General features: G+C 40.5%; 1 protein-coding gene across 1 annotated transcript in view; it reads left to right on the top strand.

Moving 5' to 3' along the window:
- The window catches only part of TTC27 (tetratricopeptide repeat domain 27), a 176,923-nt gene that overhangs the window by 105,599 nt on the left and 46,874 nt on the right, over positions 1–24,450 (top strand). The window contains 3 exon segments of the mRNA XM_021087655.1: positions 1,091–1,186; positions 4,822–4,944; positions 21,119–21,346. Of these exon segments, the coding sequence (XP_020943314.1) occupies positions 1,091–1,186; positions 4,822–4,944; positions 21,119–21,346 (447 nt within the window).

The following is a 24,450-nucleotide window of genomic DNA, read 5'->3' as shown; positions in this document are numbered from 1 at the left end:
GTTCCCATTGTGGTGCAGCGGAAACGTATCTGACTAGTATACATGAGGATGTGGGTTCCATCCCTGGCCTCGCTCAGTGGGTTGGGGATCCGGTGTTGCTGTGAGCTGTGGTGTATTTCCCAGACGAGGCTTGAATTCCAAGTTGCTTTGGCTGTGGCCTAGGCTGGCAGCTGTAGTTCCGATTCGACTCCTAGTCTGGGAACTTTCATATGACTCAGGTGAGGCCCTGAAAAAGCAAAAATAAGTAAACAAAAAAACTGTTTTCTGGAAGTTCCGTTGTGCTGCAGCTGTAGCACATTGAAGATCTGGTGTTGCTGCAGCTGTGGTGCAGGTTGCAACTGCAGTTCGGGCTCAGTCCCCAGCCCATGAACTTCCACCTGCTGCTGGTGTGGCAAAAAACAAAAACAAACAAACAGAAACTAAGAAAACTGTTTTCTTGATAAGTTAAACTTTGTTTTGTTTTTTTTTTTTTTTTTTTTTTTTGGCCATGCCCATGGCATGCAGAAGGTTCTGGGCCAAGGATTGAACCCATGCCATGGCAGTAATCATGCCAGATTCTTAACTGCTAGGCCACCAGGGAACTCCTCTGATAAGTTTTTCATGTGCGTGTTTAAGTAAATGCTGATTAAATATAAAGGTTTGGAGTTCCCGTCGTGGTTCAGTGGTTAACGAATCCGACTAGGAACCATGAGGTTGCGGGTTCGATCCTGGCCTCGCTCAGTGGGTTAAAGATCTGGCATTGCTGTGAGCTGTGGTATAGGTCCAGACGCGGCTCCGATTCCGCATTGCTGTGGCTCTGGTGTAGGCCGGCAGCAACAGCTCTGATTAGACCCCTACCCTGGGAACCTCCACATGCAGTGAGGGCGACCCTAGAAATGGCAAAAAAAAAAAAAAAAAAAAAAAATTTAAGTTTTTTTTTTTTTAACATGTAAAGAAATTCAAGAAAATACTCACATCCCCTGCCTTATCAAAGTGACTTTTTTTTTTTTTTGGTTTATATGTCTATTTGTATAACTTTTGCAATAAGAATCTTGCTTATATTGAAAAGCTATTACACATATATATTCTGATTATGATATGTGTTCTTAAGGCTCTTGCAGACCAATTTGAGGATAAGACCACATCTGTACTGGAACGTCTGAAGATTTTCTATTGCTGTCAAGTACCACCTCATTGGGCCATTCAGGTATTTTGTTGTTGTCATAATAAATGCCATAGAAAAGAATGACTTTCAACTTATGTTTGAATTTTCAAATATTTCAGTGAAAAGAATAAAAATAGCTGGGGATTCCCAAATACTTCAAACTGCTATTTTGAATAACGTGATATTAGACTTTGGAAACTTTTTTTTTGAAAATTTAAACTAGATTAAATAGAATCCTCAAAATTAAATAATAAGAGAACCATAAGAATTTTCATTTTAAAAATAACTTTCTATGGGAGTTCCATCCTGGCTCAGCAGTAATGAAACTGACTAGTATCCGTGAGGATGCAGGTTCAGTCCTTGGCCTCACTCGGTGGGTTAAGGATCTGGCGTTGCCGTGAGTTGTGGTGTAGGTTGCAGACATGGCTCAGATGCCGCATTGCTGTCACTGTGATGTAGGCTGGCAGCTACAGCTCTGATTCAACCCCTGGGCTGGGAACTGCCATATGCCTCAGATGCAGCCCTAAAAAAAGACAAAAAAACCCCAAAATTTCTATGTTTAAAAGCCCATTATGGGAGTTCCCACTGTGGCACAATGGGAGGGATCCACGGCATCTTGGGAGCACTGGAACCCAGGTTCAATCTCCGGCCCATGCAGTGGGTTAAGGATCTGTCATTGCCGCAGCTGTGGCTTAGGTTGCAGCTGCTGCCCAGATCTGATCCCTGGCCCAAGAATTCCATTATCATGGGGAGGCCAAAAAGAAAAAAATAAATAAATAAAATAAAAGCCCATTATGGATTTCCTGCTAAAGAATAACCTTTTAAGAGCAAGTTGTTTACAAAAGGTACAAGAAAGCATTTATTTGATACTCAGTATTGTTAAATAACTCTCAACTATTCTCATCTTTCTAACAATATGAGAATACCGGGTTTAGCTCCCATACCATGGTTCTCTGTCTTACAAGTGTTTTTCCTCTGTATTGTAAAATTTTAAGCACTGAAGGCAACTTAGACACCTGGTCCAATTTCTCGATTCTACAGAAAAGAAAATTGGGCTCCAGTGCAATTAACTACATTTTTCCATTGTTGATCACACAGTTCATGAACTGCATCTCTCGTTTCCCAACTTGTAGTCTAGTTTATTTCCTTTCCTATCTCTTCATTGGGCTGTAATTATACCAAATAGTAACAACCAACTTTTACTATACTTTTATTATAAGGCATACATTGTGTTCTGCCTTTCACACACATAATCTTATTTTATTGCAATGGTTTCCTGAAATAGCCCCGTTTTATAGATGTGCAAGCTGTGTGGTACAGAGAAGCTGAGTGGAGTCAAATGATGCCCACCAGAAATTTCTAGCTGATTGAGTAACTACTTTTATCTTAACCAGCTTCTGGTCCTCTCTTGTGGATTATGCACACGACTAGTTATTAGAATTATAAATGCCACTCTACTATTCAACAACTTGCTGTCTCCATCACAAGATTTCTTAGAGTCGGAGTTCTCGTCCTGGTGCAGCGGAAACGAATGTGACTAGGAACCATGAGGTGCGGGTTCGATCCCTGGCCTTGCTCAGTGGGTTAAGGATCTGGCATTGCTGTGAGCTGTGGTGTAGGTCACAGACATGGCTCGGATCTGGCGCTGCTGTGGCTCTGGTGTAGGCTGACAGCTACAGCTCCGATTTGACCCCTAGCCTCCATGTGCCGAGGGTGCAGCCCTAAAAGGACAAAAGACAAAAAAAAAAAAAAGATTTCTTGGAGTAGATTATATTCTTAGGCACAGGAAATGAAGGGGCTCACACATTGGGGGTTCACTTTTATCTGTTGAAGGCGTCTCAGTAAAACAAAGGCACAGAAAGCTTTGTTATATGATCTCAAAAGGAGTAACTTCATCAGGAAGGTGTTAACTGGAACTTTTTGGCATGTTTTTGACCCTGATCTGTGAGGTTTGTTAAGTGCTTTGTACTCTGTGGTTTGCGGTATATAAACATCTCAGACTCCAAGCTATTATTATGACAAAACATGTCTATTGAGGGTGCAGCTGTTACCCTGTTTCTGAACAGAAGCATTATAAAAATTAAATACTGTTCAAAAAAGAATTTAGGCTAAGTTTATTTTATCTGCTTATTAGGAAGCTGTGGATTTTAAGATTTGGGGATAGTTAGGTAAATATCTTCTTTCATTGAAAAATTAAATCACTTTTTTCTTTCATTAAAGGGGGTAACTATATCATTATGTGTATATTTAAAGATCAAGGAATAACAGCAAAGTTTATTGTAAAAAGAGACTGTCTTTACTACTAGCTAGCTGTACCAGCTTAGATGCCATAACTTTCTTTATTAAATGAAAAAGTTAAACTTTGCTATATGAGCACTAAGATTTATTTAGCTCCCACTGCTATGTTCAGTTTTTGAAAATGTCCAATCATATATTCTAAAATAGCCAAATTCTCCTGTATTTCATGGGATACAAAAGAATCAGACCATTCCTTTATTTATTTTGTTAATATATATTAGCTTATAATTTTCAGGTGTATTTTCTTTTACTTTCCAAGTTTGTTAGTCCTGTATCTTCCATGTTCATTAGCTTCTTAACTCTTAGATATGTATTGAATTTTGAAACCACACCTTATTTAAGAGTCTCACTTACTTTTAAAACCTTCCTAGTATTGTTTTCTACTCCTGCAAGATGAACCACTTATAATTACAATGTATTTATTTATGTCTGAATATTTTTAACCTTCACTCACCTTACCACACCACTCTGTCCCCTTTTATCTACAAAGGACTGGGAAATTAAGCAGCTAAGTCTTTTAGAATGTGCTTCAAGTAAATTAGTGTTTTCATTTTCCTCAGCTGTGTTCCCAGAACTACTGGACTGTATGGTAGTTCTGTTTTCAGTTCCTGGAGGAACCTCAGTACTGTTTTGAAGAGTGGCCATACCAGTTACATTCCCACCAACAGTGCACAAGAGTTCCCCTTTTGGAGTTCCCATCATGGCTCAGAAGGAACAAATCTGAGTAGTGTCCATGAAGACGCAGGTTTGATCCCTGGCCTCACTCAGTGGGTTAAGGATCCAGTATTACCTTGAGCTGTGGTGTAGGTCGCAGACGCGGCTTGGATCTGCAGTGGCTGTGGCTGGCGGTTTCAGCTCTGATTCGACCCCTAGCCTGGGAACCTCCATATGCCGTGGGTGCAGCCCTAAAAAGACCAAAAAAAAAAAAGAAGGAAAGAGTTCCCCTTTCTCCACATCCTCAGCAACACTTATTGCTTGTCTTTTTGATAATAGCCATTCTAACTATAGAGTTTTAAAAATTGATTTATTGGATCTCAGCTTTACATCAGAGATTATCATACATAGACTCTAGGTAATAAAGAAATACAGATTTTTGCCTTTTAAGTTCTTCTGGGTTTTGGAGAAAAGAAAGATATATTAAGTATTTTGAAGTTTCTATATTGGTTTTTAAATTCCTCATCCCCTCTAAAGAAGTTTGCTAAAGTAAAGGTAAGTATTGAATGATTGCAAATTCCTGATTGGTTGAGGTTGAATTATAGAAATTATGCATTTATTACGATAAACAGGCCCTTGAAATGGCAGATTGGATATACTTGCAAGTGGAACAGGAATTTGTCTTTGCATAAAGGAATGTTCATTCTTTTAATTTGATTTTCTAGCGCCAGCTTGCAAGTTTACTCTTTGAGTTGGGATGTACCAGTTCAGCCCTTCAGATATTTGAGAAGCTGGAAATGTGGGAAGATGTTGTCATTTGCTATGAAAGAGCTGGGCAACATGGGAAGGTATGTAGTAGTACAGTTCTTTGTACTGGCCAGTTCCGTCTTTAAGCATCTTCTCACATTTTGTTTTTTAAGCCTACTTTTGCTAACAGTTCACTTATCTTTTTTCACTTTTTTCCACCGAAATCTTTTTATTGGATTCTCTGATTTCCATAGGGGCAGTTGGTTTTAATTGTCTGCAGATGTGTGTGTATATGTGTGTGTGTGTGTGTGTGTGTGTGTGTGTGTGTGTGTAAAAGAGAAAAGCAGGCCCAAAATTGATATAATATTTGATGTTTAGGAATGAATAATGAAAGCTTTGAAGACATTGCACATTTTGATCTCGTTCCTTTATTAACTCTCCTGTAGACAACTTCAAAGTTAACTATTGGGAATTCTTTTAACTATCAGTGGGTTGCCTGATGGTCAGAGGCTATGGGTCTGAAGGAAGGTTACCTAGGAGAGGGCAGCTGGCTGGACCTGCGGAAAATCCAGGGTGAGACTCTCATACTGAGTGAAGTCAGTCAGAAAGAGAAAGGCAAATACCATATGATATCACTTATATCTGGAATCTAATATACAGCACAAAGGAAGCTTTCCACAGAAAAGAAAATCATGGACTTGGAGAATAGACTTGTGATTGCCAAGAGGGAGGGGGAAGTAGTGGGGTGGTTGGGGAGCTTGCGGTTAATAGATGTAAACTATTGCCTTTGGAATGGATTAGCAATGAGATCGTGCTAATCCATCGTGTAGCACTGGGAACTATGTCTAGTCACTTACGATGGAGCATGATAATGTGAGAAAATAGAATGTATACATGTATGTGTAACTGGGTCACCATGCTATACAGTGGAAAAATAAATGTATTGGGAAAATAACAATTAAAAAAAAAAGAAAAAATCCAGACGGTGTGACAGAACCCCCCTTGGGGCAAAGAAGAGTTGTCAAGTGTGTAATGCACGTTTAATTCCACCCTTAAACTGGGTCAAGAGAGAAAATGTTGCAGTAGTCGCATCTGTTATTAATCTGTTGTTTTCTCCCCTCATAAATTAACAGATTATTTATTTATTTATTTATTTGGCTGTGCCTGTGGCATGCACAATTTCCCAGCCCAGGGATCGAACCTGAGCCACAGCAGTGACCTTAGCCATAGCAGTGACAATGCCAAGTTCTTAACATCCAGGCCACCAGGGAATTCTGTAAATGAACAAAATTTTTAAAGAATATGAGACTGCATTGTGTATTTCTGTTAAAACAGACACATTGAAATCATTTGTTTTGGATTAAAATTTTAAATGGCTGAATTTCTATTTTAAGTATAATGCACAAGCAGTCATGGGTTTTATTCTTGTAAAACCTACAAATTGGATTATTTGTATCTACCTTCAGCCTTTTGCCTAAAAAAGAGAAATAGTGGTACATGTGTGTCTGTTCTTAATACCTTAACACCTGAGGATGTGTATTTTAGACTAATAGTGAAAGTTACATTCCTTTCACTAATCATTAATGGCAGTGAAGGTCTTTGACTTGCATTGGCTTAATGGGAAACCACCATAGGGATAAAATTTTATTATAGAAGAGATTATAGACTTATAATAGTTTCATCCTGGGAAAGGGCTCCTTTATCATCCATTCCAGTTCCCTCCTTTTCCAGATTAGGAAAGAAGTCTCTAATGACTTGAGATAAATCAGCTCACAAAGCTAGTTATTGATTATTGACTTGAGAGGCCACATGGTATAGTGGTTAAAAGCATAGCTCAGACTGTCTGGATTTAAAAGCTGGCCTTGGCACATGCTAGCTTTGTGTATCGGGTCAAGTTACTCAACCCTCTACCCCCACTGCAAGCCTCACTGTCCTCATCTGGAGGCACATAATCTACCTACTTTACAGGTTTTCATGAAATGAGGTATGTGAAATACATAGGGTGGTGTTTTCCTCATAGTGCTACATGAGCGTTTGCTACTGTTACCAATTCTAAGACATTCTTTTCTCATATTTTAACATCTTTGAATTTGGAATGTACCTATCATTTGATGGCATCTGTCATGCTGTCAGTTGGGCGGTCATTTGGCCAGGTTGTAACTACTTGCACTTGTAACAAGCTTAGTTGTAGCTATTTAGTGTCATCATTTAAGTTGAGTTACATACACAGCTCTTCATATGTTGGGTTTTTTCCTTTTTTTTTTTTTTTTTTTATTCTTTTTTGTTGTTGTTGTTCTTTTTTTCCTTTTTGGGCTGCAGGTGCAGCATTTGGAAGTTCCCAGGCTAGGTGTGGACTCGAAGCTGCAGCTGCCACAGCCACAGCAATAGAACTGCAGATACGAGCCGAGTCTGCGATCTATACAACTCACAGCAATGCCGGACCTTCACCCCACTGAGCGAGGCTAGGGGTGGAACCCACATCCTCATGGGTTTAATTGCCGTTTAAAATATCCTCAGAAACATTCTGTTGTGATTTGGCATTGGAACAAAGTTATTGAACACACAGTAAAGGACTGAAACAGTTGAAAGATGTGAATTTAGCATTAGTAAACCTGTGACGTTGGCAAAATCATCACAGTTCCACTTACTTTTCTTTAAAAACAGCAACTGAATGCTTTATGGGAGCTAAGAAAGGAAGACACCCTAAAATAGATTAAGCTGTGTTTTGTACAGAGGTGGATATAAAACACTGCCATGTAGTGTCGAGCAGTGTATGGAAGGCAGGAAAAATTGCCGAATTTTTCTGAATAGATTTTAAAAATATCAAAATAATGAGAGGCTGATGTGATTCATTCAAGGCTGATGTGATTCATTCATTCAAATTATATCATAATTTAATTGAGGGCAGTTTTTATTAGATGAGAGTCTTATGATTGATGGCATCTCAAATTTGAAGAAATATAGTATTATGTTTCTTCAGGGACATAAATTTTTTTTAGTACCCATTGTCTGGGACACAAGTAGTATTCAGATGTTTGTTTAACAAAGAAATAAATGGATGAATGAGTAGTATCTTGACTCTCAGTCTGATGTAGCTCTCATTGCATGATTTTTCACATCAGTCAGTGAACAAATAATTAATAACTATATAAAAAAATGACAGTTTTTGAAATAGTGATTTTTGAAATAAGCAAGTTGGTGAATCACAAATACCTAAAGCACCTTTTGAAATATTAAATTTACTTATTTTTTAGAAAGTTTGAAAAATAGAGACTTTCCCTAATTGTAGAAGAAAAATTACAATGAGTCCATTCCTTTCAGAAAATGAATTTGTCCCCCAAAGTAGTTTTGATATTGCTACTTTTTAAATTTGCACATGACCTTGTAAGAAATGTCTTGCAGTAATGATAAATTCCCGTGTTTTCAATTACTCTGTAAAACGTGCATGTTTTAATTTTTAGGAATGTATAGTCATTTACTTTGTCTCAAATCTTTTGTGAGTTACAGCCAAACATCCCTCAGATCTTGATTTAAAAGATTGATTTTAGCTTTTTGTTTGCCACATAAAAGACTTCCCTTACCTGTTTTTCTTATGCTATGTTTGCAGATCATTTTAATCATAGACCCTGAAAAGTTTTGCTTCAGGTTGGAAGCAAATGTTTTATGTCTAAAATAGCTGAGATTCTTTTCGTATTTGGTCACATGCCAGTAGTTGTCACCACATTTTGATTTAACTCGAAGTTCGTGAAATTTTAATCCTTGCATTTAGTACTTAATGAAATAATTTATTTTAAAAGACAAATTCGGAAAAGTATCTAATTGCTGTGCTCTGGTGCTCATGTTTGCACCCCACTAATAAGATCTCAAACTTTCTAATTTAGAAACTATCTACAGAAATTCTGGTTATTTAATGACCATTGGCAAAATAGCTAAGATTGGTTTTGCTTGACCTTGGGGTCAGAGTTTGTTTTCATGTATTAACATTTAATTTCTTAAAACTACCTGGCACACTTATTGCAGTTTCCCCAAGCCTATTCTATAACAAAATTCTTATTTTGTTGAGCAGATTTGGTCCATAAATGAAAAGACAAAGACCAAGTAGGCATGAGCTGCCAGGAGACCTGGAGAGGGTAGGAATTATAGAAATAGATTCAGGTTGGGACCACTCTTATTTTCTCTTGTTTCTAGGAAACAGGACTTAACTGAGATGCATAGCCTTATCCTTTATTCTGCTACATCTACAGATCATTGCAGTCCCTTGGGCTTTAAATTTTTTTCCTTTCAATTGCAAGTAAATCTTTTATTTCTAAAACAGCTGAGATTCTTTTAGCTTTGACCGTCTGGGTTTTTTTTCTTCTAAGAGTTTCTTTATATGATTTAAGAGATTTCCCACGTATTCTTTTCTCACACTACAGTCAGAGCAAGCTTCCTAAAAGGCAAATCTGATCATGTTGTTCCCACCTGTCAGTAACTTCACTGTGTCTCCAGGATTAAGTCAGAGCTCTTCAGCATGAAGGGTCTTCACTGCACAATCTGACTCCTGCTTACATTGCTAACTGCATTGTCTCCCTGCACTTTTATCTCTGCTTTGTCTCCCATTGTACTCACTCATCCAGGTTGTGCCCAAAGTTCTGGCAGGTTTAAACTACTTGTAATTCCTGACTTTGGAGCATCATTTGACCTCAGGACCTTTGCACATGCTATTATCGACCTAGCACTTGTCCTCCTTCAGCTAACTCCTTATTCTTTAGACTTCTCCTCGGTGATTCCTTCTTGCAGTGAGCTTTCCCTGAAACCTCCCTCCCAGATGTGGGGAGTTCTCCTGTGTACATCTTTAATACCCAGCACTACTCTTGTCTTCCATGTGCTGGCTTAGTTCCCCTGCTAAGATGTGAGCTGTTTAAGAACCACGCTTGTGTCTATGTTATTTACAGCTACCTCCCCAACACCTAGCACAGGCCTGGCACATAGGGAGAACTCAGATATATTTGCTGAGTGCATGACAAGTAGACATTCACAAAATAGTTAGTCATGAAGCAAATCTCCAGGTAGACACACCTAATGGACTTTACATGTGGGGAAAGTTAAAACCTCCAACTCCTGGATATGTTTTCTCTCCAAAAACAAATTATGAGATCTCTCTCCTCCCATTTCAAACCTTTTCATTTTAGGAGTAGAAATAGGAGCCTTTAAGAAACTTTATTTTTGCTCAGTAGATGCTAGGACACTGTGAACATGTTATTATTATGTAATACAGTTTTTGAGAGCCTCCTATGTACTATATTCTTTATAGAATTATTTTGTCGTTGTCATTTAATGTTTGTAACAACCCTCAAAGTAGGAATTGTTTTGGCCACTTTGCTGATTAGCCCTCGTAAGCGGCAGATTTTGAAATCTGAGCTCAGACTCTCCCCAACATGTGTCTCCCATCCTGGTCACTGTTAATCCCTTAAAATTTGATGGCCAGTTTCTAAATTAAAATCTGTTGTGTTCACTTGAATGAGAAAAGTAGGCAAAACAACTGAAAATACTTGATAACTTGGTGATACAAGGAGATGATCAGCTAATTGGATAGCGAGGCCTGTTTTTAATTATTCTGTCTTGGACTTGGAGTATTTCTGTTGGCAGATACCCTTTGAAAAATCAAGCCCGAGCATGGTGTAATCACAGACATAAATGTATAAAGCAATTAGGGAGAGTGAATAGGATAGGCGTCACCCCGCAGGAGAGGGGAGTCAGTGACTGGGGTAACGTGAGGTGTTTCGCACTTTGCACCTCTCAGTTGCTGCTCACAGAACAAGAATGTAGGCTAGGAGTAACCTGCCTTTCTGCTAGAAGTATTGTCCACAGCAGCCATAAAAGTATAAGGTACGCTCTCTTAGTTCTGCCCTGTTGTCCTTGTTCCTGTGTCAAGGACAGTAGAGCTCCTTCCCAGGGGTCCATCTCCCTGTTTTTGAGAACCAGTCTCTACAATAGTGAAAATTAGAATCCATTTCCTGCTGTGCTTTGGAGGGAAAGACTGAATTACATTATGCCCGAAGTTGAGTTGTGTGCACAAGACACACGTGCCCCCCCCCATACACGCCCCCCACCTCCCCCACATACATACATTTTTTTTTAAACCTGAAGTTATTGTCAGGAGGACAAATCTGACTAACAGCATGCCCTTAAATTCTTAGCCTGCCATTTTTTTTGTCTCCCTGGAGCAAAGGTCTAGTGGTCAAGCCTGATTCTGTCTTCTGTAACCCCCCAAGGCCCTCGTTATATCACTGTGGTCTCTGGGTCTAGAGCTCATTTCCCCACCTTCTTTTTTTTTTTTTTTTTTTTTTTTTTTTTTTGCCAGGAGAGCTTCCTGTAGCTTTTGGTCTGCCAGTTCCCCATCCCTGTGTACTGACCAGATGGGGGCCCCTCTTATCACACATTAGCTTTTTTCTTTCCTTCTACTCATTCACAAAATCAAGGCACAAATCACAGCCAAGAAGGGCAGTTTGTTTTGATAATTCTTTCTGACTCAAGTATGAATAATTTTCCTGAAACTTTTTCTTTCTCTTTTCACCAGAGACTGAAGTTAACTTTCACCCATATTCTTTACCCCAAACCCAGGGCCTTCGGTCTAACCGAGTGCTTTCTGGAATCCCAGTGTGCTTAGGATAGGGTCCTCCCTTAAACCTCGGATATCCATGTAACAGCTTACAGAAAAATAGATCATCATCAATATGAGTCCCAATATGGCATTTTTGTCATTATATGAACTTTTGGTTTGCGTGTGTCTGAAGTTCTCAGTTACCTTTTTTTTTTTTTTTAAATGCTGTTCCTGGGACAGGGATTGAACCCAAGCCACGGCAGTGACAATGCCTAATCCCTAGCTGCTAGGCCGCCAGGGAACTCCTCAGCACTGGACTGTTTGATACAAAGGCACATCACCAGGATAGAGAACTCAGGCTCTCAGTTTTACTTCTTGATATTTTTAGTCCTAAGGAGAGTCACTTCTTAAGTGTGATCACTTGGGGGAGGAAGGCCTGCGAGATTCTGATTCTGATGTATGACTCTCTGTTTGCTTGGACTCACTTGTTAGATCAGTCCTAACTTCATTCTCAGTGTTGCTGTCAGCCAGAGCGTGTCTCCAACGTGTTATCCCTTTGTTCTCAATGAGAATCTTTGACATCTCCATTTAGAATCTGAAGCCCTTTGTGACTTGTGTCAGTTTCGGTTGAATTCATCCAGCATTTACATAGTACCTGCTGTGAGCTGGGCAATGGTATTACAATGATGAGAAGAAAAATTGACCTCCAAGGAACTTGTAGTCGCATAGTGCAGATATACCTGAGCAAAATATTTTAGTACAGTGTTACAGATTTTAGGATGGAAGTGTGTAGTTTCCAAATTCTATTTGGCCATATATCCAGCTAAATATTTCTCCCTCTGTTCTCCTTCTATAAAGCAATAGCCCACTTGGTTTGTATCTTTTGCTGAGATTCTTTTTCTGAGCTCTCTAGGGCCTCTTCCTGTGGATCTGCACATTTTCAAAAAGAACTGATGTTTGGTTGACATGAGCCTTATGTGGAAAAATTTAGCTCTAACCTTGTAGCATCAGTAGTTTTTCCCTTTGACCTCACTTCTTCCAGTCCTATTAGCCTCAGTTACATAATCACCTACTTAATAGTTGACAGCAACAATTTTTCTTTTTCTTTTCTTCTTCTTCTTTTTTAATGGCTGCATTTACAGCATATGGAAGTTCCTGGGCTGGGGGCCACAGCTATAGCAACACCAGATCTGAGCCCCATCCACGACCTATACAGCAACTTGTGGCAATGCTGGATCCTTAACCCACTAAGTGAGGCCAGGGATCAAACCCACATCTTCAGAGAGACAGCACTGGATTCTTAACCCACTGAGCCACAGCAGGAACTCCCAATTTTTCTGTCTTTGGAGAAACTGTGTAGAGGTGACTAGTGTGATTATTTGTTGAAAAATTCAGTGTTTCTGGAAGCTGTTTTAATTCGCTTCCTTCTGAGTAAGAAGCCTCACTCAGGCATCTTACTTTTCAGTCTGGTTTTTGGATGGGAGGACTTGAGAAGAACATAAACATTAGTTTAGGGCTTACCATGTGTACCTGATAAAATACTAGGGACATTTCACATCTAATCTTGACGGTAATATGCAAATGAAGAACAAACTCTCAAAATATTAGCTAACATACTCACAGTCATGTTTTTAGTAAGTAGTAGAACCAATATTTGAACTGCCTTTATGACTAAAGGCACCTACATTCTCACAGATTTTCTTATAGTCAGAAGTCTATAAAATGATTTATGCAATATGGTTTTCTAGGGACGTGTTAGGCCTCTTTTGGTTGTAAGAGAATCAGCGTATACTAGCTTAGGCAAAAAAAAAAAAAAAAAAAAGGAATTTATTGGTTAATGCAACTGAAAATTCTAATAGACCCTTCATGATAGCTGTATCCAAGGGCTGAGATGATGTCATCTCTCCAAGAGCCAGACATGATGGCCCCTGGAAGCACAAGTTTCGTAATCCCAGTGGAAAAATACAGTCTGTTCCATGGCTTTAACAGAAAGGTCCTGAACACATGCCCTTGCCTCTGATAGGCCTTCCCCGAGCTGCATGGACTGTTTTCTTCTCAGCGAAGAGTTCTGTAATCAGAGGATCAGAGAATGGATGCTGAGCAGGAAAAGAGCCACTGATGTCCACTATATGGTGGGAGTTTAATGTTCTAAATCTGAATTTGCGGAGTTCCTGTCGTGGCGCAGTGGTTAACGAATCCGACCAGGAACCATGAGGTTGCGGGTTCGGTCCCTGGCCTTGCTCAGTGGGTTAACGATCCGGCATTGCTGTGAGCTGTGGTGTAGATTGCAGACGCGGCTTGGATCCCGCGTTGCTCTGGCTCTGGCGTAGGCCAGTGGCTATAGCTCCGATTCGACCCCTAGCCTGGGAACCTCCACATGCCGTGGGAACGGCCCAAGAAATAGCTAAAAAGACCAAAAATAAAAAAAAAAAAAAAAAAAAAAAATCTGAAGTTGCAAGAGGTGTTTTGTTTGGCTTACATAGTGTTTGGAAAAAAAAATGAGTAAACCTTTTCAGGCGATTTCATCTAAAAATCTAGATTTCTTGGCCTCTCTTAAAGAATGAAACCATGTAGAAATGTTGGAACAAATTCCCACATCGTTGTGCTAACTGGCTAGAGTTGAGGAGTAGCTCTTTCCTTTGCATACTCGCTCACCCGCCTACTGTAATCATTCTCAATAATTGGCAAGCGTCTTTGGGCACTTGAGTGTGTGTCCCTTGCACTGAGCAGTGCAGGTTTCCTTGGTAGGTGAGGAGAGTGTTATTCTAGCCATAATTCATAAGGTTCTGTCTAAGTCTTGGCTGACTTAATATTATACTGAGATGCACTGTGTGTAGTTATAGCTATAAAGTTGTGTTAAGACTAACTAGTTGTGCGGAATTACACAGTAAAATTTATATGTAAGATATGTATATATGTGTGGGTAGGGCAATGGTCTTTGGGGTTTCCTGTAGGCACCCCAGGTTCATTGCAGCCATTTGCCGTTTTAAGTATGCCTTGCATGTTTGGGAATGTATTTTTATCCTACTTAGTAGACATAAAGATGACAAATTTCTTGTAGCATGTGAGAACGTACATCTGTGTTTTCCTGTAGGGAAGTAGCAACTCATAGCCAGAAATACCAAAGTTTTTCACATTCTGTGAAGATTTTTGACCACCCACATTTTGATATTGCAGAAGTGATATTACCAACCCTTGTGCTTTATTTATGTTCACTGGGCACATCTTTTGTAGTTCTTTATTTGGTAATAAATTATGTAAATTGAATGGGTAAGTGGAGGAGGGAAGACAAAATAGAACATTTTGGAAAGAGTGAGGACGACTGAGGAATGCAATATGACTAATTGAAGAAAGAAAATAAATGGCCTGCAAACATTGCCCTTGGGAAAGATAAGTCTGTTGGCAGGAGGGAGAGGTGTAAGCTCTCAAGGAGAATGAGTTGACTTATCTGCAGAAAAATGTGGGATAGGAATTTGAGGACAGAAGAGGCCAATTTAGACCAAGCAGGATCACTGCTGTAGTATTTCTCACCTTTAGGAAGTTGCCCCACTCTGGCCATCCAGAAACATCTTCCAGTGAATAAAATACTCTGAATGGATATTATTTGGTAAAAAGAAATTGCATACCATACACTATGTTCCTCATTCTTACAAAAGTTTAGGTGGGGAGTTCCCGTCGTGGCGCAGTGGTTAACGAATCTGATAGGGACCATGAGGTCGCGGGTTCGGTCCCTGCCCTTGCTCAGTGGCTTAATGATCTGGCGTTGCCGTGAGCTGTGGTGTAGGTTGCAGACACGGCTCGGATCCCGTGTTACTGTGGCTCTGGCATAGGCCGGAGGCTGCAGCTCCAATTTGACTCCTAGCCTGGGAACCTCCATATGCTGCGGGAGCGGCCCAAGAAATAGCAAAAAGACCAAAAAAAAAAAAAAGTTTAGGTGGGTTTAAGTTAGTGGAGGAAGTATTTGAAATCATCAGCGCCTTAGCATTTCCAAATGTGAAGGTTTTCCTGATTACAGTTCAATTATATCTTTGGTATAATCGTTCTATTCATTATTGAAAGTTGGCTATTGAAAAGTCAGAAAGAGACAAATACCATATGATATCTCTTATATGTGGAATCTAAAATATGGCACAGATGAACCTATCTACAGAACAAAAACAGAGTCACAGGCATACAGAACAGACTTGTGGCCATAGGGGAGAAGGAGGGAGTGGGATGGACCGGGAGTTTGGGGTTAGTAGATGCAAACTATTACCTTTAGAATGGATAAGCAATGAGGTCCTGCTGTATAGCACAGGGAGCTATATCCAGTCACTTGTGATAGAACATGATAGAAGATAATATGAGAAAAATGTGTGTGTGTGTGTGGTGTGTGTGTGTGTGTGTATATGGGTCACTTTGCTGTACAGCAGAAATTGACAGAACATTGTAGATCAACTGTAATGAAAAAAATTTTTTTAAAGTTGGGTATTGAAGTCTCCAGATATTATTGTTGAATTATGTATTTCTCTCTTCAGATCTGTCAGTTTTTACTTCATGTAATTTGGGGCTCACTTGTTAGGTGAATATATACTTGTGACTGAAATACTGCTTGATAGAGTGATGTTTATCATTAAAATATGCCTTTCTTTGTCCTATTAATGATTTTTTTGTTTTGTTTTGTTTGTCTTTTAGGGCCACACCCATGGCATATGGAAGTTCCCAGGCCAGGGGTTCAATCAGAGTTGTAGCTGCTGGCCTACACCCAGCCACAGCAACGCTGGATCCTTAACCCGCTGAGTGAGGCCAGGGATTGAATCTGCATCCTCGTGGATGCTAGTTGGGGTCATTTACCACTGAGCAACGACGGGAACTCCGCATTAATGATTTTTATCTTAAGGTATGTTTTGCCTTATATTAGTTCCAGCTGTCTTTTGGTTGCAGTTTTATATGATGTGTCTTCTTCCCTTGCCCCCCCCCTTTTTAAATTTTCAAACTATTTGCGTGTCTGATTATAAAGTATGTCTCTTACAGAAAACATTTAGTTGAATCATAATTTTATTTTATTTATTATTTATTTATTTATTTGTCTTTTTTTTTTTGCTATTTCTTGGGCCGCTCCCGCGGCATATGGAGGTTCCCAGGCTAGGGGTCTAATTGGAGCTGTAGCCACCGGCCTACACCAGAGCCACAGCAACGCGGGATCTGAGCCGCGTCTGCAACCTACACCACAGCTCACAGCAACGCCAGATCCTTAACCCACTGAGCAAGGGCAGAGATCGAACCTGCAACCTCATGGTTCCTAGTCAGATTCGTTAACCACTGCGCCACGACGGGAACTCCGAATCATAATTTTAAAATCCTTTCTGCCAATCTCTGCCTTTGATTGGAGTCTTTTTTTTTTCAGTGTTCAAAGGGTTTTATTTATTTATTTATTTTTTATTTCCCCAATACATTATTTTTTTTTCTACTGTACAGCATGGTGACCCAGTTACACATACATGTATACATTCTTTTTTCTCACTTTGTCATGCTCCATTTAATTACTGATAATGTAGGATGTATGTTGGTCATTTTGTTGTTTTCTATGTCTTATGTCTTTTTTATTTTCTCTTTACTGCCTTCTTTTTGGCTAAATGACTATTTTCTAGTATTCTAGTCTGATTGCTTTGTCATTTCTTTTACTGTTTTTAATGAGTTACTTTCCTAGTCCTTGTACTAGGGATTATTTAAAATAGCAGATTTTAAGTGTCTATTAAGTCCATCATCTGGGCAGTCTTAAGGATGGTTTCTACTCATTCTTTTTTTCATATGTAAAGACTGCACTTCCTGTTTCTTTGTGTAGTCTCAGGTTGGTTAGTTTAATGGTCAGCTAATGATTGGGCGGAAAATTCTTTAAATGCCTAAATTAACAAGTCTCCCACTCTTTGCTGGTGGGCTGTGTGTGTGTGTGTGTGTGTGTGTGTGTGTGTGTGTGTGTTTGGGGCATGCTTTCAACACTTGGCCAGGCAATTGACAGCTTGGCTTTAGCTTTCACTAACTACCTATGCAAAGCCTCAGGTCATCCTGAAGTGAGAGTATAGGGCCTTTTCAGGTCTACCCTGATCATGTGCACAGCCCTACACATGCATGAACTTCTAGATTCTCATCAGTATGTTGGAGTTTTTCAAAGCCCTTATGTGTATGTATCGCATCCTTTATTTTCCTTTTAAGTGTTTTCGTGAGCCTATTGTTTGCCCCAGCTATTATTTACCACCTCATGAAGTTGCAAAATTAATCAGTTGTCTCTAATTATTTTTCACAAAGAATTTTCACTGGGCAAACTCAGAGTTAGGTTAAATAAAGACAGCTTTGCATGTTGCCTTTTTCCAGGGAACCAACAGACAGTTTTCTATGAACAAGACTTCAGAGAAGTCCTGAACCTATTTTGTCCCCTCTGATGGATGCCTGGCTGCTAATTTTCACTATGATAACATGCTATTGGTTTTCAAGGCCATTGCAGAGCTGGAGAAGAGAATAGGAATGGCGCATGTTAAAATGACACAAAGTTTGTTGTTCTTACCAAGGTTTCATTATTTTTATTACATGAATACTCCCTGGATTATTTCAGATCTTTGGTTAATTTTTAGTGTTCCGACAGAGTTGATTCTAACACCTTTTGCCAATTTTCTTGTTGCTTTTATGCTGCAGGGAATTTTTAGAAGTCTTTTTATCACCTCTTTTAGGGGGGTGGGGCTGTGTCCATGGCATGTGAAATTCCCAGGCCAGGGATTGAACCTATGGCAGAAGAGGGACCCAGGCCACCTCAGTGATATTGTGGGATCCTTAACCACTAGGCCACCAAGAAACTCCGTATACCACCATTTTTACTGATGTCCACCTGTGGAATAGGAAAAGTTTAAAAAGCAAAAATGAATTCCCGTTGTGGCCCAGTGGAAATGAATCTGATTAGTATCCATGAGGATGCAGGTTCGATCCCTGGGCTTGCTCAGTGGGTTAAGGATCTGGCATTGCTGTGGTTGTGGTGTAGGCCAGTGGTTATAGCTCTGATTCGACCGCTAGCCTGGGAACCTCCATATGCTGTGGGTGTAGCCCTAAAAAAAAAAAATAAATAAAAAGCAAAAATGAAAAAGAAAAGATTGTATCATTCAGGTTTTGCCTATGAAAGCAGAGCCACTTTGAGTATTTGGGAGAATAAGAGATTTTCTAAAAGATTTAGGTATTATACAAATGTAAGAAAGGAGGTGAAGATGTAGAAGAGAGAGTAAAAGAGATCAGAGAAACACTTATTTGCCAATCCACTTGAAGCATTGGCACAAGTGGGTAAGTCAGAACTTACAGGGAAATCTGAGAAGCCAGTTACTTCTGAAGAAGGAACTTGTGGAGAGGTCGGTGGAAAGCTGTTGTGTCTATGTAGCTACCAGCTCTGTGGGTCTGTAGTGAAAAGTCTGACGGTGGGCCTGAGGTTGCTGTTGGTTGACAGGGTCAGCAAGTGAAAGACCAGCTGGACACATAGAGCAAGGTCAAGTTGGGATCTGCAAGACATCTCTGCACCTGGTTTGATGCCATATTTAACCATGACAGCCTTACAAGAGTAAAGGGTGTTTGTTGCTTTACTTCTGCCTTTGAAATCTGTAGCGAGTTTCCCTTTGGACCAACTCTGACGTGAAATCAGAAGGGAAAAGGATTTAGGAAACAGAGTTCCCAGCTTAAGCAGGTTGACATGGCATAATCTAGGACTTAGGACTATGCAATGATTTACATCTCTTACTTGGGGGCTACCTTATTTGGAAAGTGCCAAACTACTAATGGGTCCAGAGTATTTTAAAGATTGTGTTATAAAGGTAAAGAAGAGTTTCCGATTGGAGGGAAACTTATAGTTTCTTCAAAAGAGGTTTCTATATCAAAGCATTCTTAGGGCCCATATAAGAACAAAGATAACTAGAAACGCATAAACATTTTACATACCTTGCTTTATTTAATAGATAAGTTCCTTAGAGGTAACATATCAAATGAATTTTTATAAACTGAAAACTTTCCTAATAACAAGTTACAGTGTCAAGCGTGTCTAATTTCCAGTTGGTTTTTGGTTGACATTGGCACATAATTTTTTATTTTAGTTTCTTAAGTTTTATTAGCATGATATCATCAAGACTGGTGAGGTCTAATGGGATGGTGAGATAATCATGTCCTTGCGGCTAAATTATACGGCAACGACCATGTAACTCTGAGGAAAGATAGGGAATATCTCCTTCTCTCTGTGCTAGTGAAAGCCCCCTGCATCTGATGTTCTCTGGTTATTGGAAAGAGAAAAGCATATTTGCTGTATCAGTACCTGCTTAGCATATGTCAGGGGCTGTGATGATTTGCTCCAGTAAAGCAATCATGTCTGGAACAGTAGCTATAATTAGAGCACCATTGCATTAAGTTTATAGTAATCTGTGACATTTTCCAGCACCCCTCTGTGTTCTGCTCAATTTAAACGGGTAGGTTCAACCTCCATGCACACACACGCACAGATGAGGAATTCCTTTTCCCCCAGAATACAGTTAACTGGTAAATGGTTATAATTACTTATTTGGGGGAAGATTAGGGAGGAAGAATTATGGCATATAGTTGTTATGTTGTCATAGGGTCCTTTCTCATCAGTCTTGGCTTGCCTGCTTATTTACTTGTGTCCATTGTGGGCATAGCTGTCTTGGCATCTTTGGTGACCCCACTGCTGTTTATATGAAGGTGTCAGTATGGAAAGTAGGGCTGCTGCTGCACTTCTCCTTCTCTGTTTAAATTCATCAGGGATGGGGAGGGTGGATAGAACACATGGTTGGGGGGGAGGTGAGGTAGTAGTTGTAACAAGCACAGAATCCGCTCGGGCGACGAGGTGAATCCACCTTGTGGACACAAGCCTTGTATTGAGGATGGTCTTTTTTTTTTTAGGGCCACACCCACGGCATATGGAAATTCCCAGGCTAGGGGTTGAATTGGAGCTTTAGCTGCCGGCCTACACCACAGCTCACAGCAACGCCGAATCCTTAACCCACTGAGCAAGGCCAGGGATCAAACCCAAGTCCTCAAGGATCCTGGTTGGGCTCGTTAACCACTGAACCTTGATGGGAACTCCGAGGATGGTCTTTAATTCTAAAGTGAATGGACTGTCTGGCAGCAGATAGTGTTGGCTGTGTTGGCAGGTTTTTTCTCTGAGGCAAGAAGTAGTTTGTTGAAGAGGTAGGTGTTTAGCAATGCCTATTAAATTGTACCCTCTTCTTTCTTTTATAAGTTTTTCAGCCATCCCAGGCTCGCCAGGCATACTATTTTTAAAAAGAGAAAACATAATTTTCATTCCCATTGGGTGGAGGTGAATTAAAGGCTCTGTTCTAACAAACAATCGCAGTGGTGACAGCTGGAGCAGGGAAATGGGGAGCTAAATGTGTCCCCCCAACAGCATGAAGTCAGCCTCTCAGTGCCTTTGTTGGGGATTCCAGATGCCAGCGAAGCAGTGGTCACCTCTTAACTTCTTGTTCACTCGTACCACATTTTTTTTCAGTTGTTCCTCTCTTGTTCAGCCTGTGTACTAGATGTATGAAATTAGCTGGTTATCTCAAACTTTGAAAATAAAACTTTGGATCATGTGGGATAAAAGATGTATATATGCTATGAAATAGCCATTCGTCAGCACTCTTCAGCAATTTAGTTATTTCTGTTGTAACTTCTAGGCAGAAGAAATCCTCAGGCAAGAGCTGGAGAAACGAGAAACGCCAAGTCTATACTGCTTGCTTGGCGATGTCCTCCGAGATCACTCTTACTATGACCAGGCCTGGGAACTCTCTCGGCACCGCAGTGCTCGCGCCCAGCGCTCCAAAGGCCTCCTCCATCTGCGAAGCAAGGAGTTCAAAGAATGCGTGGAGTGCTTCGAACGCTCCGTGAAGATTAATCCCATGCAGGTCGGACCACTCATAAAGCCTCATCTGCTCTCAGCACTTGCTTCTCTTTGATTTTGGTTCTTGCTGAATGGGTACCCGCTTTCTGTCCTAAGGACCAGTGAGCTCATCTCAGAGCTAAGAACCTGGTCTCTTATGTCCTTGCTTGTCACTGAGAGGGGCAGGTTGGTTTTCTCTTCTTCATTTTCTCTTGTGCTTCTGTTATTCCGTTTTCTGTTTCATTTGGTTATTTCTTTCTGTTAACTGTCCTTGATGCACATACAGCTATTAAAATTAGGTTCCATTTTGAGCCAATATGCCAGGAAGGAAGGGAATGAGGGTCAAAATTATAGACAGTATAGCCTGAAGTAATTACTGAAGTCATTAATGAAAGAAAAACCTTTACATAAGAAGGGTAACATATAGAATGAGTAGTTGATCATTTTAGGGAAAAAAAAAGTATCTATTTACATATACACAAATATTTAAATGTTTGAAAAAATAATACAAAAAGAGTATGGATCTTTAAAATAAGTGACAAGATAAATTCACAGGAGGGGACCTAATTTTGAAGGAAAGGAGATCAACTTATTTTGTATTTAATGATATCAGATTCATAAGATGATTTTATTCCCAGAAATGGTCATTTAAATAAATTTTTTTAAGCTTTTTTTTTTTTTGCTTTTTAGGGCCATACTCGAGGCATATGGAAGTTCCCAGGCTAGGGGTGGAATTGGAGCTACAGTTGCAGGCCTACACCATAGCCACAGCAACAGGGGATCCGAGCTGCTTCTCTGTGACCTACACCACAGCATACAGCAACCCTGTGGATCCCTGACCCACTGAGTGACGACAGGGATCAAACTGGCATCCTCATGGATAATAGTTGGGTACATTGCTACTGCACCACAATGGGAACTTCTAAAAATTAAAAAAAATTATTTATTTTTTAATCTTTCTAGGGCTGCACCTGCAGCATATGGAAGTTCCTGGGTTAGGGGTTGAATTGGAGCTGCAGCTGCCAGCCTACACCATAGCCACAGAAGTCCCAAGCTGCATCTGCAGCCTATATACCATAGCTTGTGGCAACGCCAGATCCTTAACCTACTGAGTGAGGCCAGGGGTTGAACCTGCATTCTCATGGATATTAGTCCGGTTCTTAACCTGCTAAGCCACAATGGGAACTCATTTTTTTTTTTTTTTTTTTTTTTTTTATATTTTTAGGGCTGAACCTTCGGCATATGGAGGTTCCCAGGGTAGGGGTCCAATTGGAACTATAGCCACCGGTCTATACCACAGCCATAGCAACGCAGGATCCAAGCCTCATCTTTGACCTGTACCACAGCTCATGGCAACGCTGGATCCTTAACCCACTGAGCGAGAACAGGGATTGAACCCATATCCTCATGGATGCCAGTGGGTTCATTAACTGCTGAGCCACTGTGGGAACTCCCCTAGTCATTTTTTTTTTTTTTTTTTTTTTGTCTTTTGTCCTTTTAGAGCCATACCCTAAAGGACAAAACGTTCCCAGGCATATGGAGGTTCCCAGGCTAGGGGTCCAATTGGAGCTGTTGCTGCCGGCCTACACCACAGCCACAGCAATGCCAGATCCGGGCCGCATCTGTGACCTATGCTGGATCCTTAACCCACTGAGCGAGGCCAGGGATCGAACCCGCAACCTCATGGTTCCTAGTTGGATTTGTTTCCGCCGTGCCATGACGGGAACTCCCATTTCTTTTTCGTAATCAAACTTTTTTTTATGACTGCTTCCCCAATCACCAAAGTCACACAGAGCTGTCAACTGTACTTCTGACAAGGGTGCATGCTGACTTGGTATAATTCTAGTTATGATACTAATTTATAATCAGCTATGAATGTTTCCTGAGCACTTACTATGAGCCAGGTACCTTATCAGGCATTTTTCCAGTATTTGAACCTAGACAGTCTGACACCAGAACCTGCACCCTTTTTTTTTTTTTTTTTTAAATTGTGGTTAAAAAGCACATAACACAGAATTTCCATCTTAACCATTCTAAGTATACTGTTCAGTAGTGTTAAAGACATTAACTTTGTTGTGCGACCAAAGTCATCCATCTCTTACGAGTTTTTTCATCCAGCAAAACTGGAACTCTGTACCCATTAAATAATAGCTCTCTATTCCTCCCCCCGCCCCTGGACAAAAGCCCCAACTCTAGTCCCTAACAACCACTGTATTTTCTGTCTGAGGAATTTGCTCGTGTAAGTACCTCATATGAGTGGAAACATGCGGTATTTGTTCTTTTGTGACTGGCGTATTTCACTTAGCATGTCCTCAGGGCTCTGGCAGTGGGGCAGTGGGGGAGAGGGGAAGGGGTGCACTACTAACATCTGGTGGGTAGAGACTGCGGATGCTGCTAAACACCCCATGATGCTCAGCACAGCCTTCCATGGCAAAGAATTACGTGGCCAAAAATGTCAGTAGTGCCAGGGTTGAAGAACCCTGTACTAACTTAACAGTCGACTCTCTCTCTCTCTTTTTTTTTTTTTTTTGGAAAATAGAACTCTGTATTGGGAGTTCTCGTCGTGGCGCAGTGGTTAATGAATCTGACTAGGAACCATGAGGTTGCGGGTTCGGCCCCTGGCCTTCCTCAGTGGGTTAACGATTCGGCGTTGCCGTGAGCTGTGGTGTAGGTTGCAGACACGGCTCGGATCCTGCGTTGCTGTGGCTCTGGCATAGGCTGGTGGCTACAGCTCCGATTCGACCCCTAGCCTGGGAACCTCCATGTGCCGTGGGAGCGGCCCAAGAAATAGCAAAAAGACATAAAAAAAAAAAGAACTCCGTATTGTGTTACTACAATTCTACTCTTATGAAAAACTGTATCATATCCTTGTAGCCTCTGCTTAGTTTACCCAACTACAGTTGCCATAGGGAGTAGCAAAAAGAGACTTCCTCCCTTAGGCTCCATTGTCTAGGTTAAATCAATGCCCAATACCCCACACACAGGAATTATTTTCTCAATCACACAGCCTCTTCTCACCATCCGGCCTTATTTTCCTCTTGCCTCGCTGGCTTCTTCTTGGTCTGATTTGTTGGTTCCTAGGGCTTAGTCTTTGGTCTGTCTCTCTTTTACACTCCCTCGATTTCATCT

The sequence above is a fragment of the Sus scrofa genome, chromosome 3 (assembly GCF_000003025.6).
Source record: "Sus scrofa isolate TJ Tabasco breed Duroc chromosome 3, Sscrofa11.1, whole genome shotgun sequence".
NCBI classification, from domain to species: domain Eukaryota; kingdom Metazoa; phylum Chordata; class Mammalia; order Artiodactyla; family Suidae; genus Sus; species Sus scrofa.
Note: the sequence above shows the minus strand (reverse complement) of the source record. Positions and strands in the feature narration are given on the sequence as shown.